Source organism: Vombatus ursinus, unplaced genomic scaffold, assembly GCF_900497805.2.
Source record: "Vombatus ursinus unplaced genomic scaffold, bare-nosed wombat genome assembly UNPS02014811.1, whole genome shotgun sequence".
NCBI lineage: Eukaryota > Metazoa > Chordata > Mammalia > Diprotodontia > Vombatidae > Vombatus > Vombatus ursinus.
This window is the reverse complement of record NW_020954589.1, coordinates 10,105,395-10,122,484: the sequence shown is the minus strand read 5'-3', so window position 1 is coordinate 10,122,484 and position 17,090 is coordinate 10,105,395. Positions and strand designations below refer to the sequence as shown.

The 17,090-nt window shown below is 44.9% G+C and overlaps 1 protein-coding gene across 1 annotated transcript in view; it reads left to right on the top strand.

Annotated features, from left to right (window-relative positions):
* The window catches only part of GRM4 (glutamate metabotropic receptor 4), a 293,779-nt gene extending 278,335 nt beyond the window's left edge, over positions 1 to 15,444 (top strand). The window contains exons 9-10 of the mRNA XM_027876584.1: positions 5,690 to 5,936; positions 14,961 to 15,444. Of these exons, the coding sequence (XP_027732385.1) occupies positions 5,690 to 5,936; positions 14,961 to 15,010 (297 nt within the window). The 3' untranslated portion in view covers positions 15,011 to 15,444. The remainder of the gene's footprint in view (positions 1 to 5,689; positions 5,937 to 14,960) is intronic.
* The last annotated feature ends 1,646 nt before the right edge of the window (positions 15,445 to 17,090 follow it).

Here is a 17,090-nt window from a genome sequence, read left to right as displayed (position 1 = left end):
CACACACACACACACACACACACACACACACACACACACACACACACCCAACTCCACTGGGTACAGAAGGCCTGTGGCAGCCAAGTACCTGAGAGAAGGGCCCCTTCTTCTCCGTGTCATCTCAACCATTCAATTCAATCCATTCTATTAAAATAGTTACTAAAAGCTCACCATGCTCAAGGCACTGCGGGTAGTGGTAAGTCAGGACAGTTTCTGCCCTTGGTTAGCAACAGCTTGGTGCAGGGGAAAGCATACCAGCTCTGAAGTCAGAGGGCAGGAGTTCAAATCATGCCTGTAAGGCCTTTGGCAACATCTCAGTTACCTCGTGTGTAAAAAGAGGGGGTTGGTCTAGATGGTCTCAGAGGTCCCTTCCAGCTCAAAACCCATGACCTCCCATCTCACAGAACAGGGGAGAGAGCACGAGGTTTAAGGATAGCTTTTTTTTTTTTAAGGAAAGTCAGTGACTTTCCCAGGGTCACACACATGGTCAGACACTCAGAAGAATCTGAGGCCCGATTTGAAATCAGGTCCTTCTGATTCTGGGGCCAGTGCTCTGTACATTGCACCACCTAGCTGCCCCTAGCTTTGAATACTGGCTCTTATACTTTCTAGGTGTGTGACCATGGGCAAATCACTTTTCCTTTTTGAAAATCAGGTTTTTTTTTCAGTCATTTTCAGTCATGTCTGACTCTTTGTGACTCCATTTGGAGTTTTCTTGGCAAAGATCGTGGAGTTGTTTGCCATTTCCTTCTCTAGCTCATTTTACAGATGAGGAAATGGAGGCAAACTGGGTTAAGTGACTTACCCAGGGTCACACAGCTAGTAAGTGTTGGAGGCCAGATTTGAACTCAAGTCTTCCTGCCTCCAGTCCCGGCACTCTATCCACTGTACCACCTAACTGCCTAAAGATCATTTTCCTTATCTGTAAAATGGCAATGATAACACTTACACTACCTACCTCATAGGGTTGTTATGGAGAAAGGTCTCTGTAAAATCTTGAAAGCCCTACAGAGGTGGGAGCTCTCAGCAATGGGGTAAGAGATGTACTGATATAATAATTTAGAATGCTAGTAAGGGCTCAGGAGAGATCAAAGAGAATGGTTGGAGATTTGAAGAGGGAGAGATCATTACTGACTGAGGAGATGGCACCTGGGTTGGACCTTGAAGGATGTTAAGACTATCAGGAGAGGGAGATAGAATGGAAAATCATTCTAGGCGTGGGGGGCTGGCATGGCCAAAGACACTGAAGAAGGCAAGGGTAGAGTGACTGTGGGGAGTAGTAATAATAGCAGCATTTGTATAGCACTTTAAAAGTTTGTAAAGTGCTTTATATCTCTTTTGATCCCCACAACAACCCTGGGAGGTAGATGCTATTATTATCCCCATTTTGCAGATGAGGAAACTGAGGCAGACAGAGGTCAGGTGACTTGCCTAGGATCACACAGCTAGTAATTGTCTGAGGCTAGATTTGAACTCAGGCCTTCCTGACTTCAGGCTTAGCATCTATGCACTGTTCCACCTAGCTAGTAGTCCAGCTGTGCTGACACCATCTGTATACAAAAGGGAGTATGTTGTGAGGTAGGTTGGAGCCAGACCTTGGAGGGCCCAGAATGCCAAGTAAGGGGCTTGTATTTTGTTTGGTAGAGAAAGGAGAGCCGTTGATATTCTGTTATCTCTCTTCCTATTCTCTTGCTTGGTCCTCCCATCCCTCATTCCAGCACTTAATCAATAATTGATCAATATTTATTAGGTGCCTTCTATGTATCAGTCACTGTGCTAAGTGCTGGGTATAGAAAAAGGGGCAAAAGACAATCCCTGCCTTCAAGGAGCTTACAGTCTAATGCTACTCAATTGTTTTCTGTCATATGTCAGTATTACTTTCCCTCCCACTGCCTCCTGGGCATTCTACTTGGCAGGGACATGGTCATTAATGACATTTAGGAGAGCTCTATCAGGAGAGTGTTGGGGGCTGATGCTAAACTCAAGAAGGGGCAGAAAGAGGAATCTAATCATTCCTAATCCTAATTAACCTGTGGAATTAGACTTCATAGAACTTCCCTTTTGAACCTCTCTGGCACGTCGTAGAGAGGCTATTCTCAGAGCCAGGAAGACCTGGGTTCAAGTTTTGCCCTCTGGCACATACTAGCTGTGTGTGACCTTAGGCAAGTCACTTAAGGGTTGTTATGAGGATCAAATGAGATAATATTTGTTAAACACTTTGTAAACTGTAAAGCACTAAATAAAAGCTATTATTTGTGATGGTGATAGTAGTGGGATAGCTACGTGGCAGGCCTAGAATCAGGAAGACTTGAGTTCAAATCTGGCCTCAGACATTTACTAGCTGTGTGACCTGGGGCAAGTTACTTAACCCTGTTTGTCTCAGTTCCTCATCTGTAAAGTGAGCTGGAGAAGGAAATGGCAAACCATTCTAATATCTTTGCCAAAAAAAAAAAATCCCAAATGGGATCATGAAGAATTGGACACTATTGAAATGATTGAACAGCCACAACAATAAAAGTAGTAGTAGCAGTAGTAGTGGTAGTGGTGGTAATATTGCTGAGGTGCAATAGAAGAGGAGAAGTAGAAAACATGGTCCCTGCCCTCAGGAGCTCACCATCTAGTCATGAAGACAAGACACAAGCACATGAAAAGAATTATCAACACATGTTAATATAGGGTTAATGTAACCCAATGAGATGTACAAATAGTCAGGCCCGCAGGAATTCTGAATAAGGAGGCTTGATCCCAATGGACTTGTATCAGTCGATCCATGGACTAGCATTTATTAAGCACCTAGTGTGTGCCTGAAGCTAAGGGTACAATGACCAAAATAAAACAGTCCCTGAATTGAAGGAGCCTTGGATGGTCAGGGAAGGCTTTATGAAGGAGGAATGTGACACACATCTAGTTGTCAGAGGCTAGATTTGACCTCGGGACTTCCTGACTCCAAGTCCAAAATTAGCTGCCTCAGTAGATACTTGAATTAAATTGAATTGACTCCCCAGACCTTAGAGCCTCTTGCTCTTTCCTCCTAATACCCCTAAACCTAATTCCTCATCAGACTCATCCTGGAAACCCTTGCCACCAGTCTGTGGTTACCCCCAACCAAAGCCCACCCAAGGTAGTTGTCCCTCCAAAGAAGAGGAAAGACAACAGACATGCAAAGATATTGGGAGCATCGCTGAGCTGGAGGCTGGGCTAGGTGTGCAGAATTGGACCCAGGTCAGAAGGTTTAAAAATTGTGTGTTATTGCTTGTCTGTATGAAGCTTTGAGTTCCTTGCTGTCTCAAGGTACTTGACTTATAACCAAATATGTACCTATGAACCCTGGAGAGCAGCATTTTCTGGCCTTATAAATATGTGCATTTATAGAAAGGGGAATGAAAAATGTCTCATTATCCTCCCCTTTGTGCTGTGCCCTAGGCAGTTACCTGTCTTGCTTACCCCTAGGTCCCTGTCTGCTTCCATGATGCAGAGAAGACTGAAGCAGGGTGTGGGAATGGAGGTGTGTGTGGAGAGCAGAGGGCCAGGTCGGCCTTCCTCTTCCCTCTTATTCTCAATCAGTTACATTGTTGGTTTTGCCTCTGTAACATTTCTCATATCTTTCTCCTCTTCTTTATTCCCTTGCCACCACCCTACCATAGGTCTCTACTTATGCCCTGCTCCTCCCTGCCCTTGCAATAGTCCTTTAATAGGTTAGGTCTTTTTGCCTTGACTCTCTTCCCACTCCGGGCAGGAGGGAAGGGAAGATGCATTTATAAAGTGCCTGCTATATGCCAGCTCTGGGCGGAACACTGTACAAATATTGTCTCATTTGAGATCAATAAATCAATTCCCATTGAAATGAATTGGAACTAATTCTACCTACACTACCTACTATCGTCCCTCACTGCTGCCCAGACTACTTCCATGCCTAGCCCTCAGATCAGCGTTATCCCCATCCTCTCTGTGTGCCCTTCTCTGGTCCCCTGGCCAGATTATATATAGATGTAGATAGTTATATCTATCTATTTATAGATGTAGATATGTAAGTACACATTTATATGGATATATGTGTAAAATAAAGATTATGTATGATATAAAGATATAGATAGACAGACATATATCTATCTCTGTATTAGTATATTATATCATAGTATACTATTATATGTAACATATACTATATATTATAATAGTATAATATATGATACAAATTTATTAGACGTATTATATATGAATGTATAGATTTCCATACCTCCCAGGGTTGTTTTGAAGATCAAATGAGATTATATGTGTATGTGTATATATGTATATATACATATATACACACATATAGATACATATATGTATATATACACATATACAAAACACATGCTATGAAATTATAAATTATAACATGTAATATAACATAATATGTTATATAATAAAATATATGTCATATTATATATACTATTACATGTTATATAATAACATTATAAAATTATACATCACACATTGTATTATTATATATTTATTGTTATTATATAGATCGATATCTCATTTGATCCTCACAACAACTCTGGGAAGTAAATACTGTTATTATCTTCATTTTACTGTTGAAGAAACTGAGGCAAACAGGTTAAGTGACTTGCCCGGGGTCACACAGCTAGTAAGTAGCTGAAGCCAGATATGTACTCAGGACTTCCTGACTTCAGGCCCGGCACTGTATCTACTGCACCACCGAGTATATTTCTGTACACTTCAATACATTCTTCATACCATTCTCAAAATAATCTTTGTGCATAGATCTCTTGATGTCTCCCCTCTGATCAAACACTGAGTTTCCATTGCCAGTCAAATAATAAGAAGTTATGATTTCCTGGTTTTCGAGGCCCTCCACATCTCATGCTCTTCCCCTCCATATCCTCTACACTCCAGCTAGACCGGTCCATTGTCACCCAAAGATACTCTGTCCCCTCCCACTGATCCTGTTCCCTGTACCCCGAATGTTCTACCTTCCCCCCTTTTCATCTTAACCTATTCTTTAAGGATAACTTAAATGCTCCTTCTTCCATAAAGCCTTCCATGATTTCTCCCCTGCTCCCACCAGGCTTGGTAATGATTTTCCTTCTCATACTTTACACAGGGTTTTCCCCCATACCTTTTAAATGTGTTTAACCTATAATATCGTGTATTATGATCTGCATTTATGTCTTATACATTTAATGGACTCTAAGTTTCATGAGGGTTAGGACTGAGAATTAGCTAAATTTATATCAGTAAGTTAAATGAGCATTTATTAAGTACCTACTATGTTCCAGTCACTGTAGACTCTTTCATTCAACAAGCATTTTATGAAATATCTACTACATGCCAAGCTGTATGCTAGGCACTAGGGGATACAGAACAATACCAAGATAGCTTTGACTCTCAAGAAACTTGTCTCTACTGAGAGGAAACAACTCAAACACAGAAAAGGCAATAAACTATATGCAAAGTAGACATTAAGTAATTTGTGGGGGGGTGGGATTAAGATGGACTTTTTCTAGGAGGTTGAGCTAAACTTTGAAGGTAGCTTAGGGGGAGGTGGAGGGAGTATAGTTCAGCAGCAGGAACAGCTGGAACAAATGAATGAATGAGTTAATGAATGAATTAATGAATGAGAAAGGTGGTCCACTCTGAGGCCCTGGAATCCTTCTTTGACGCTGTCCCCCTCCCTCCTCTTCCCCAGCTTTACATCCAGACAACAACGCTGACGGTCTCAGTGAGCCTGAGCGCCTCCGTGTCTCTGGGGATGTTGTACATGCCCAAGGTCTATATTATACTCTTCCACCCCGAGCAGAACGTGCCCAAGCGCAAACGAAGTCTCAAGGCCGTGGTCACTGCTGCCACCATGTCCAACAAGTTCACACAGAAGGGGAGCTTCCGCCCCAATGGGGAGGCCAGATCTGAGCTCTGTGACAACCTCGAGGCCCAAGGTGAGCTCCCCTGCCCTGGGGCCCTAGAAAAACTCTAACTCTGCCCTGAGCCAAGAAATTCAGGAGCCCTGGAGGACAGAGGCAGAATGTGGGGCAGGGCTGGTGGGGGTGGAACCCTGACTCCTCAGAAGTGGCAGGGTGAGGAGAAGGCTTAGCTGGTGCCCCCTCGGGGAGGTTCCAGGGAGGGGAACCTGGTAGGAGCCCATGTGGTAGCCTAGGCGGTCTGAGGCCTCAAAGAAGGGAGGAGTCTGGGTAGGTCAATGTGGGCAGGGCTGGGTGCACGCAATGTGCTTTGTGGTTATGGGGAAAATCTTGCCCCTACATCAGACATTTCCCTTTGCCCTGATATCCCTCCATTAGAGTAACCCCTTTGAGATAAGCCATGGTCTTCCAAAGACTCTCTGGGAGGGGTGGATTTGGCAGGCTAGATTTGGGCAAGCACTGGGCTGGCTAATGCAAAGAATCTCTACAGAATCACAGAACTGTAAGGGACCTTAAGCATTTTTAGTCCAATCCCTCTAAATGATCAGAGAGAGGTCGTAACTTGTTGAAGGTCACATGACTAGTTCATGATAGAATTATGACTCAAACCCAGTACCATGCTGTCTCATTCCCCTAAAGTTTGTATGTAAACGGTCAGGACACCCCCTCCCCGCTCCCCAATTTATTTCAGTTGGAGCAAGCCTCAGGGGGTTGGAGGATTAACTCTCACAGGCTATTCCAGCTTCAGCATTCTGGGTGATTCATTTATCCCTCCAGCACTGGCTCCTTTCCCATTCAAAGCTTAACAACTCACTTTGTCTGAGGCTCCATCATTTCCAGACCACTTTCCCATTCATCATCTTATCTGAGTGCTCAATAACATCATAACAACTCTGCGAGGCAGGCGGGAGAGGCATGACCCCTCCATTTTACAGATGAAGAAACTGAGCCCCAGACAAGGGAAATAAATTGTACCAAGTTATACTGGTAGCTTGTCAGTGGTAGAGCCCTTGTTAGAAACCCAGTCTCCTGGTGCCCAGTCAAGTAAATTTTCTTCTATACCCAATGCCTGAATTTTCTATTGTTCATCTTGCAGTCCTGCCTGCCTACCAAGAGGAGCATACTACTGCCTTTTGACCCAGGGAAGACCCCTGCCCTCTGATTTTAAGTAACACTGTCCTACTGATTGGAGGACCTCTCTAGTTCAGCATGAAAGCCCCCGCCCTCTGATTTTAAGTAACTCTAGTCCCGTTTTCCTTGCTCTGTCCTCCCAGAACATCACTACTGGCCTGCTTTTCCTCTCCTAGAGCCCTGACCTTTCCCAGAAGGGGTGCTCCTAGGGAAGTTCCCTCCTCTCCAGAGAGGTATTTTATCTTATGTTCTCATCTCAACCTCCCTAACCAAGTCAGGGGCCCCCAATTCGAATGCCAGCTCTGACACTACCTGAGGGACCTTTTACTTCATGAGGGATGTAAGAAAAGTAGGGGGCATCCTCAGAGAAATCCTCTGGTTGAGCCTGCTCATTTAACAGATGAGGAAGCTGGAGACCTGGAAGGATAAGTTAATTGCTTGAAGTCTCACGGGTCTTACATAATGGGGCTGCTAAAAAGTCCTATAGAAATGAGAGTTCTAGGTTTTGGGGTTTCTTGGAAGGGATTTAGACCTATGATTTCACTGATGGATGCAACTCCCAATGAAGAAAGTCCTCTTACCAGAGCAGCTTAGCACCTGTTCTGCAGCTGTGGTTTTGAGAGCTTACGTGGCTTACCTAGAGTTGCACAGCTATTAGGCATCTAAGGCGGGATTCAAACCCAGCCCTTCTTTGACTCCAAGGCTAACTCTGTGCTAGGAGGGATAGACTTGGAGTCAGGGAGACCAGTGTTTGAATCTTGCCTTTAGGTGCTTATCCTTAGCTGTACCTCCAGGGGCAAGCCCACTTACTTAACTTGCCTCAGTTTCCTCATCTGTAAAATAGGGAGAATAGTCATACCTCTTTCACAATATTGTTGTGAGTAGCAAATAGAATAATATTTATAAAGTGTTATATAAATATAGCTGCCTCTCTAAAGTTATTATCATTGATAAAATTATTGTTAATAACCTTTTGGGTTTCAATTTCTCCATTTATCAAAAGGATTTGGACTAGAATCAGGGGTGGGCCTCAAGGCCACATGTGGCTCTCTAGGTCGTCAAGTGCGGCCCTTTGACTGAATCCAAACTTCACAGAACAAATCCTCTTAATAAAAGGATTTGTTCAGTAAAACTTGGACTGAGTCAAAAGGCAGCACCCAAGGACCTAGAAGGCCGCAGGTTCCCCACTCCTGGTCACTAGATGATCTCTAAGGTCACTTCTATATGTTTATGATCCTATAGATTCTCTGTCTTTGATTAAGGTATCTTTAAGTTCTAAATGCTCTGACTTAAAGACTTTCCATCTTCTCATCCTCCCCACCTCCAGTTGCTCAGAGCCCTGGCCCTTTCCCAGGTCTCCTCTCCCTTTCCATCTACCCTCCTACTCCACCTTCCTTATACCACCCAGTCTCCAAACCAAAACTCATGTAGCCTGTATCCCATTTTCTCAGCCCCCCTGTGCTCTGCTAGATGCCCTCAGCCAGCTAATCTGAGAACTCAAACCCTCCAATGACCTGTAGCAAATTATTTTTCCTTTGGGTCTTGACTTTCTCTGCAGCAAAATGAGAAGTTTAAAGTAAATCATCTCTGAGTTCCTCCCAACTCCAACATACTGTGTTGCATATGGTAATGGGGAAACCCGTGATCCCCACACATGGACAGCCAGTGCTACTTGGCTGGTACCTCCCACACTCTTCTACCTCAGGTTAACACATCACCCCCTCCCTGCTAACACAGATGCATTTTACATGGATCTTCTGAAAATAAGGTCTTATTCCAAAAGGGTGAATCAAGGTTAAGTGGCAGACACATGGGATAAGGAGAGTTTCCTCAGTGATCCCTCTAATGTACGATTGCATGAGTTGTGTTATCCATAGGGTCAGCTCTGGTTAGGCCCCCATAGGAGCCCTGGGGTGATCTTAGCCATCCTCTGCCCCTGCTCAGATTCACCCAGCTCCAGCTTAACATTGCTGAATCAGTTTTACAGGTTGGGAGACTGGGACATAAGGTGGGGGAAGGAATAGCAGGGGAAGGAATAGACTTAGAAGTTTGAATTCCCAGGTGTCTACTTCCTACATGATTTAGGGAACTTACTACCTACATGGAGACCAGGGAAGGGAGCTAGGCACCTTCCATCTCTCCCTCCCCTTGCATGCCAGCAGAGATTGGGAGGCCAAGGGCCCAAGAGACCAGTCTGCAGCTTTGAGACAAGAGCCCCCTTCTCACGGTGAAACTGGCAGGCAGGTGATTAATCCTGGGAAAGGTTGGGGAAGTGGGGGGAGAGTCTGGGAGGGTGGGGATGGCAGACTTGTCACTCCTAGAGAGCAGGGACATTTTTCACTCTGTCACTGGCAGGCCACGTATCTTTAAACAAACAACAGAATAAATAATTTACAGAGCTGGATTGCCAGCAGATTGGCTAGGGAAACACGGGGGCTAACAAATAGAGGCTGTCAGCTCTAATTTTGTATGGCCCGTCTAATTGTTATCTGAGGGTAACAGCATCTGAAGTCTGCAATAAAGGGTCATTTGTCAGCATGGGGTGGGGTATGAGCACATGGCAGGCACATGAGGAAGCAGGAATGCTCACTCAGGACTGGGAGCCCACGCACACATACACAGACACACACACACACACACAGACACTGCTCTCCATCCTTCTCTTCTTCTTCTTCTTTTCTTCTTCTTCTTCTCTTCTTCTCTTCTTCTTCTCTTCTTCTTCATCTTCTCCTTCTCCTCTCTCTCTCTCTCTCTCTGTCTGTCTCTCTTTACTCTTTCTTATCTTTCCTCTCTCTTTCTCTGTCTCTGTTCTCTCTCTCTCCTCCACCTCCCAACCTCCCCTGAAAGGGGCCCAGAGAACCCCCCAAGATGGAGACTGGAGCCAGTCACTAGCACTAAGCTGGTACCTCTCACAACACATTCAACCTCAGAGTCCAAGGGCTCTCAACGTTGGACAGACAGGGAGAAAGCCTTCAGACTCTACAGCTACACAGCTAAGTTTTCTCAAGGAAGAACCTTCTGTCTTTCTGTAGATGGGACTGTGGGGAGATCACCCCTGTACTCCTCATGTTAGCTTGAGACCGTGTGTGACCAATCAAAAAGCATTTATTGTGTGCCACTAAGAGCCAGGCACTGTGCTAAGTTCTAGGGTTACAAAAAAAAAAAAAAAGGCAAGGGGCAGCTAGGTGGCTCAGTGGATAGAGCTCTGGCCTTGGAGTCAGGAGGACCTGAGTTCAAATTAGGCCTCAGACACTTGACACTTACTAGCTGTGTGACCCTGGGCAAGTCCCTTAACCCTGATTGCCTCACCAAAAAAAAACCAACCAAACAAACAAACAAAGAAAAGGCAAAAACAGTCTCTTCCCTCAAGGTGTTCACATTTTAATAGGGGAAACAACATAGAAATAACTTGGTTCATACAGGATGTATGTTCAGTAGACAGGAGGCACTCTCAGGAGGGAAGGCACTAGCAGTGGGGGATAGAGAGATCCAGAAAAGCTTCCTGTGGAAGGTGGCATTTGATCCAACCCTTGAAGAGGTGGAAATGAGAGAGCAGAACATGGGGGGCATGAGGGTGGTAGGGGGCGGGATATCAGCCAGTACCCTGGCAAGAAGACGGGAGAGGAGTGTTTCAAGAACAGCAATTAGGCCAGTATGACTGAACTGTCAAGTGTGTGGAGATGGGTAAAGCGTAAGAAGACTGGAGAGGTAGGAAACTGACAGGTTACAAAGAGCTTAAATGTCAAATAGGATTTTATATTTGATCCTGGAGGCAATGGGGTGCCAACAGAGTTTATTGAGGGTGTGGGGGGGAGAGGGGAGGTGACATGGTCAGACCTATGTTTTAGGAAAATCACTTAGGCAGTTGAGTGCAGAATGGGAGGATTGAAGTGGGGAGAAACTTGAGGTAGGGACATTAATTAGAATCAGGGACTATCCTATCTGTGGCTGCTATTCTCATTCCCTGGAGGAAATTCAGTGCTCCAGCTCTTGCCCCGAATGCCAATTTAACTTTAGTTAATAGATTTATCACCACACTTGGGACCAATCTGTTTGGTGAAGAGAGGAAGACCAGGGAAAAGGAGCAGGGAGTGAGCCAGGACCCCAAACCCAAAAGGGACTTCAGAACATTTAACAGTTAATAATAGTAGTAATCAGTATTCACATTTCTTTTGTGCCTTGAGGTTTAGATAATTTCCTCACAACAACAACACTATGAGGTGGGCAATTTTAGATGGATGGGGGAGATAGGTTATTACTGCACCTATTTTATAGATGAGGAAACTGAGGCTTAGGGAGCTTAAATGATTTGTCCATGGTTTTCATAGGATCATAAAATTTAACATTGGAAAGGACCTTAGAAATCCTCTGGTCGAGCCTGTTTAACAGGTAAGGAAGCTGGAGACCAAATAGAAGTTATTTGTTTAATGTCTCATAAGTCTTAGGTAACAGAATAAGAATTCTAGCCCAAGTCCAATCCAAGAAGACCTTAGTTCAAATACTGCCTCCAGTGTTTAGTACCTTTGTGACCTTGGGGAAATAATTTAACCTTCCCAGGCCTCACTTTTCTCGTCTGTAAAATAGGTCTATGACTCCCAATTCAGGGCTCTTTCTACAAAGTCATATTATTTCACTTTAGTAAGTATTAGAGCCAGACTTGAAAAGAGGTTTTCTGACTCTTAAACCAAGGACTATCAGTGTTCAATGAACTCTCACCATTCCATTTTCACAGAATAGGTGTTTCACAACTGTTGAAATGTAGAAAGGTTATTGGCTTTGGAGTCCAAGGACCTGGATTCAAATTCTGCCTGTCACACGCTACTAATGTTACTTGGATGGAACTACTGTCAAGCATGGTGTTGCCTCATCTCTGTAATGAGAGGGTTGGACTAAACACAAAGATATGCTGGTCAATATTTAACCGTTAGCCTCATGGGGGAGAATGTACTCATGACACGTTTTTAAATTTAATCTGCATTATTAAGTCTATATAATCAACAAAATAATCAATAAACATTTATGAAGCACCTACTATGTTCCAAGCCCTGTGCTAGGCACTGAGGATACGAAAAGAAGCAAAAGACAGTCATTGCCCTTGTCTGTTGTTTCAGTCATTTTTCAATTATGTCTGGCTCTTCATGACCCCATTTGGGGTTTTCTTGACTAGAGATAGTAGATACTAGACACTAGATGGTTTGCCATTTCCTTCTACAGCTCATTTTACAGGTGGGGAAACTGGGGAAAACAAGGTTAGGTGACTTACCCAGGGTCACACAACTAGTAAGCATGGGAGCTCAGATTTGAACTCAGGAAGATGAGCCTTTCTGACTCCAAGCCCGGCACTCTATGCACTGTGGCGCCACCTAGCTGCTCCTTGCCTTCAAGGAGCTTGCAGTCTAATGGGAAAGACAATATACAAACAAATATACACAAAACAAGCTATGAATAGGTTAAGTAGGAAATAATTAAAAGAAGGAAATCTCAGATGTGTAGATTTTACCTATTTCTGAGATGTAAAATGTAATGACTGGGTTCGGGAGCTGGTATGAGCTGGCTCCAGCACACCCCAAAGCTAGATCTGTGATCATTCAAGCAATGGGCAAGAGTGTTAGTATGAATTACAAAACTGAAGGATCACAGAATTTCCTCATTGTAAGGGACAAAGTTCAATTTCAAAGTTCAGCTCATTTAAGGCGTACTGGAGAATCAGGGAATCATAGATTTTGAGCTGGAAGGAACCAAAGGTCAGCTAGTTTAACCTCTTTGTTTTACTGATGAAGAAATGCTTTGCTAACATCAGCTCTCCCATTGCACAGATGGAGCTAAACGTCTCCCTCAATCATTTCTGTGTATGCACAGAGAAAGACTAGAAAAGGATTTTCTTTTACATTAAAAAAAATCTCATTATTTCTCACTTTGGATAGGGACTGGGCTACGCATTTATTTCCACTCTGTTCATATTTTTAAAATGGTGGCACAGGGCCCTCAAAAGCTGTTTAGAGGCCTTGGATTTCCCTGAACCTCTGAGAATGCCCAGCTACCCTGAAGCATTTGGAGATGGCCAGGCCCCAGCTGGAAGTGTGGTCCCTGCTCCCATGCCCCTCAGAACCCTACTAGTTACATATTTAGTGAGCTGTCATCCATTGCAATCCTTGCCTACAGCCCCATCAGTGGGGATTTTGCTGCGACTGCTCCTGAGTTTTAACTGTTACTTCTGTCCACCAGGGTCTGGCCCTCTGCTTTGCCGGTTCAGAAACTCAATTTTATCAGTTCACCCAGGGGTAAGCGGGTACTCTAGTAAACACACTCAAAGTGAGTGATTTGTAAGTGAGAATGGCGTTGGTTCACAGAGGAAGACAGGGTTTTGGAAAAATTGTGAAGAAAGCATTGATTTTTCATTGGCTCATTCTTACCTCCCTTTTTTGCCCGCCCCCCGCCCCCCCCGTTTTTGCCCCATATTGGTGCCCCCATTCTCATGTGCTTAGGAAAGGCCTGCCTTACAAGTACATGACCCCTCCCCATCAGAGTGGTCTATTTCCATTTTGAAAAGGAACCTGGTAAACATGTCCTATAAATGAGTCAGTGACTTGTAGTATCTTGGACAAGGTGGAGAAGTAGAGGAAAACCGTTTTACAGAAGACGGAGGAAGCATAACTGGTCTATGGGATAGTGAAGAAGGGGAGTGGCCTACTGGTAGTAAAGAGGACAGCCTGAGAGGTCATGGGGAAATAAGGTTGGAAAGAAGGTTGCCTAGTTAACAGCTGGACCTGGAGTGAGTGAGTGAGTGAATGAGTGTGTGTGTGTGTGTGTGTGTGTGTGTGTGTGTGTGTGTGTGTATGTATGTGGGGGGGGAATACCCTGGGTTCAAATCCCTAGCTCAAATGCTTATTACTTGTACCTTGAGAAAGTTGCTTCAAATCCCTGATCCTCAGTTTTCTCACCTGTAAAATGGGATTGATAATACTTGCACTCCCTACCTAACAGAGTGCCTCACAGACCCTAGAGATCTCTAGAAACATTAACTGCTGTCATTACTGTTATTAGGTTAGGACCAGAGGATGGAAGATCTTGAAAGCCAGGGATTGGGGAGGAGTGGTGTTCAGCCTTGATAGGGTAGGTTATAGAGAGCCTTTAAAGGTTCTTGGATGGGATGAAAGGGGTATGTGTTTAATGTTATCTTTGTGATGGCAGTGTATAGGATGAATAAGAGGCCTGGTCCTGGGATGGGGGAGAATTGTGGCTGGAGTCCTCGGGTATTTGGCCAACATACAGTTTCCTAAGGGTGTGCCAGGTAGCTCTTTATCTGAGGTCCATGAACTTGGCTTTTTAGAGTCTGATTTCAAGAGAATTAAGGGTCCATAGGCTTCTCCAAAAGGAAGGGGGAAGGGTTGGTGACACAAGAGAGGTTAAGAACACCTGCTCCAAGGATACGGGTCCTCCCTGGATTGGTTGCCTACCTTGAGGGAGGCAGTATGGTGAGGTAGAATGACCAAAGGATTTAGTATCAGAGGACCCGAGTTCTAATTTCAGCTGAGCCTCTTAATGTCTTTGGACTCAGTCTCCTCATCCACAGAATGAGACAGTAATAACTCACATTGATATGATACTTTTCTCACAACAATGCTGTAAGGTAGGTAGTGAATCTTCCCAATACACCACTGAGAAAACTGGACCTCAGCACTTGTCTACAGTCACTCAGCTTGCAAGTGTCTAAGGCCAATTTCAAACCCATGACGTTTGACTCCAAGTCCAGGGCTCTGGCTACTGTACCTCACTGCCTTTTTTGGATGATCGGTGGTCCATCCCCATTGTCACCGGCAGGGAGAGTGAGAGGCAGAGAAGGGCTGAGGAGGGAGGGATGGAGGTAACACTGTGACTTCCATGAATGTCTCTTTTTTTCTCCCCTGACAGCTCTGGCAACCAAACAAACCTATGTTACCTACACCAACCATGCAATTTAGCTGGAGCTCCTTGCAGCTACTGGTTTTGAGGAGAAGGAGGAGGAAGAAGAGGAGGAGAGAATGGAAACTTTGTAGAGTCTCCTGTTCAGACAGGGCTCTGATCTCTTGTGATCTCCAGGCACCCCAGGAGTTTCCCTGATTGCCTTGGGAGCTTGGGGAGGAGGCTTGGTGCTTACAAAGCAAGAACCCCAGTGCCTGGGGGGCAGCAGCAGTGCAGGCCCTAGCCAGGCCAAGGGAGCAGGAGGAGGGGGTCCTGGGGAAGCCCCCGCTTGGCTCCCCTGGGTCCAGGGTCTTTGACCAACTGTCCTTTCCTGCCCAAACCATAGGAGGTTCTATTCTGTTGTGTCAAATCTATTGGCTTCTCTTGTTCCCCTTCTGTTTCTCTCTCTCTCTCTCTCTCTCTTTCCCTCTGTCCCTCTCTCTCCTTCCTTCTCTTCCTCCCTCCCTCTTTACTTTCCTCTCTCTCTTCTTCTGTCTCTCTCTTTCCCTTTTTCCCTCTTTCTCCCTCTCCCCCCTCTCTCTTCCATCCTTTCTCAGTTTTTCCTTCTCTTTCTTCTCTCTGCCTTTTAATCTTTCTACTTATCTATCAATATTACTACCCTGCTCTGGGCCTCAGTTTCCTCCTCCATAAAATGAGGGATTTGGACTCAATGTTCAACTCAGTCTGTGAGTCTGTGAGTTTATATCTTTGTGTCTGCCTGTCTTTTTGTGTTTCTGCCTGTCTTGCCTTCCCTCTCTTTGTTGTCTCTCTTCTTTCTCTGTCCTTCTTCCTGCCTTCCCTCTCTCTGTCCTGTCTTTGGCTCTTGATTTCTCTCTTCTCTGCCTCCTTTGCCGCCTTATCTCCTTGACTTTTTGTCCCTCCTTCTGTTTCTCTCCAACTGTTCCCGATCCTCTGTCTCTCTTCCTTTTGCATTTTTGCTTTCCTGTCTTTCCTTCCCTCCTTCATTTCTGTCCTATTTCATTCCCCTACCCCCACTTAACAAATCATATGTGTTGCAAAAAAGAAAAAGGAAAAAAAAACAACAAAAAACCCCCAAAACAAAAACAAATCTCGAGTGTGTTGCAAAGTGCTGAGTCCTCTTGGTGGCCTCTATTTGTGTGACCCAACCCACGGATTGAAGCCTGTCTGCTGTGTGTCCTGCCCGCCCACCCACCTGACCAGTCGCCCGCCCACCCACCAACAACACAGAGTTCAGTGCCTGGATGTTTATGATTATTGATGACAATGTGTAGAGCATGATTGTTTTTATACCAAGGACATTTCTAATAAAAAAAAAAAACACGTGGTTTTGCATCCCGCCTCCTTTGCCCCAAGCACCCTGTAGGAGGACTGTGTGCTGATACTGCAAAGGGAGGGGTGGTGCTCAGAGGAAGGGAAGGATTTGTGGATTGAGAGGGAGGGAAAGTGGTCAGACTCGGCCTAGGCACCCAGACTTGTGGCTAAACTGCCCTGATCTTTCCTGCCTAGGGACAGGGAAGTGGGAGGAGAGAGGACACCACATCAGTCAGTGGCCCGGTCAAAGACTTGGAGTAGGGGTAAGGGACTCTCGAAAGAAGGCTAATGACTTTGTCCATCCAGGAGTGGCCTGGAGACTGCCCACTCCCCAGCTGACTCATTTCCCTTTGCATCTCCAGTAGTATAGCTCACACTTCCATCATCCTTTCCTGTAGTCAAGATTTTGCCCATTTTGCAGATAAGGGAAATGAGGCTGAAATGAAATGACTTGCTTGAGATCCTATAGCTTGACATGTAGTTTACAAAGTTCTTCTCTCTCAAGCACCCTGAGAGGTAGGCAGTTCAGGTCCCTATAACTCGGAAGCCAGAACTCAAAATCCATTTTATTGATGGGAGAATTATGCTCTGAGTATTGCATCCAGCTACCTACACATCCACAGTCACATTCAACCCACCCAGACAGGCAAAGTGATTTGCCCGTGGCTGGTATACTGGAGTCTCCAACCTCGGTCTTCTAACTCAGAGTCCAGTGGTCTTTATACCATCAGGTGAAAGCCAGCTAGGCTTTGCCATGTGATCATCTTGGAATATTTGCCCTGGAGCAGAGAAGGGATGGGGGAGGAC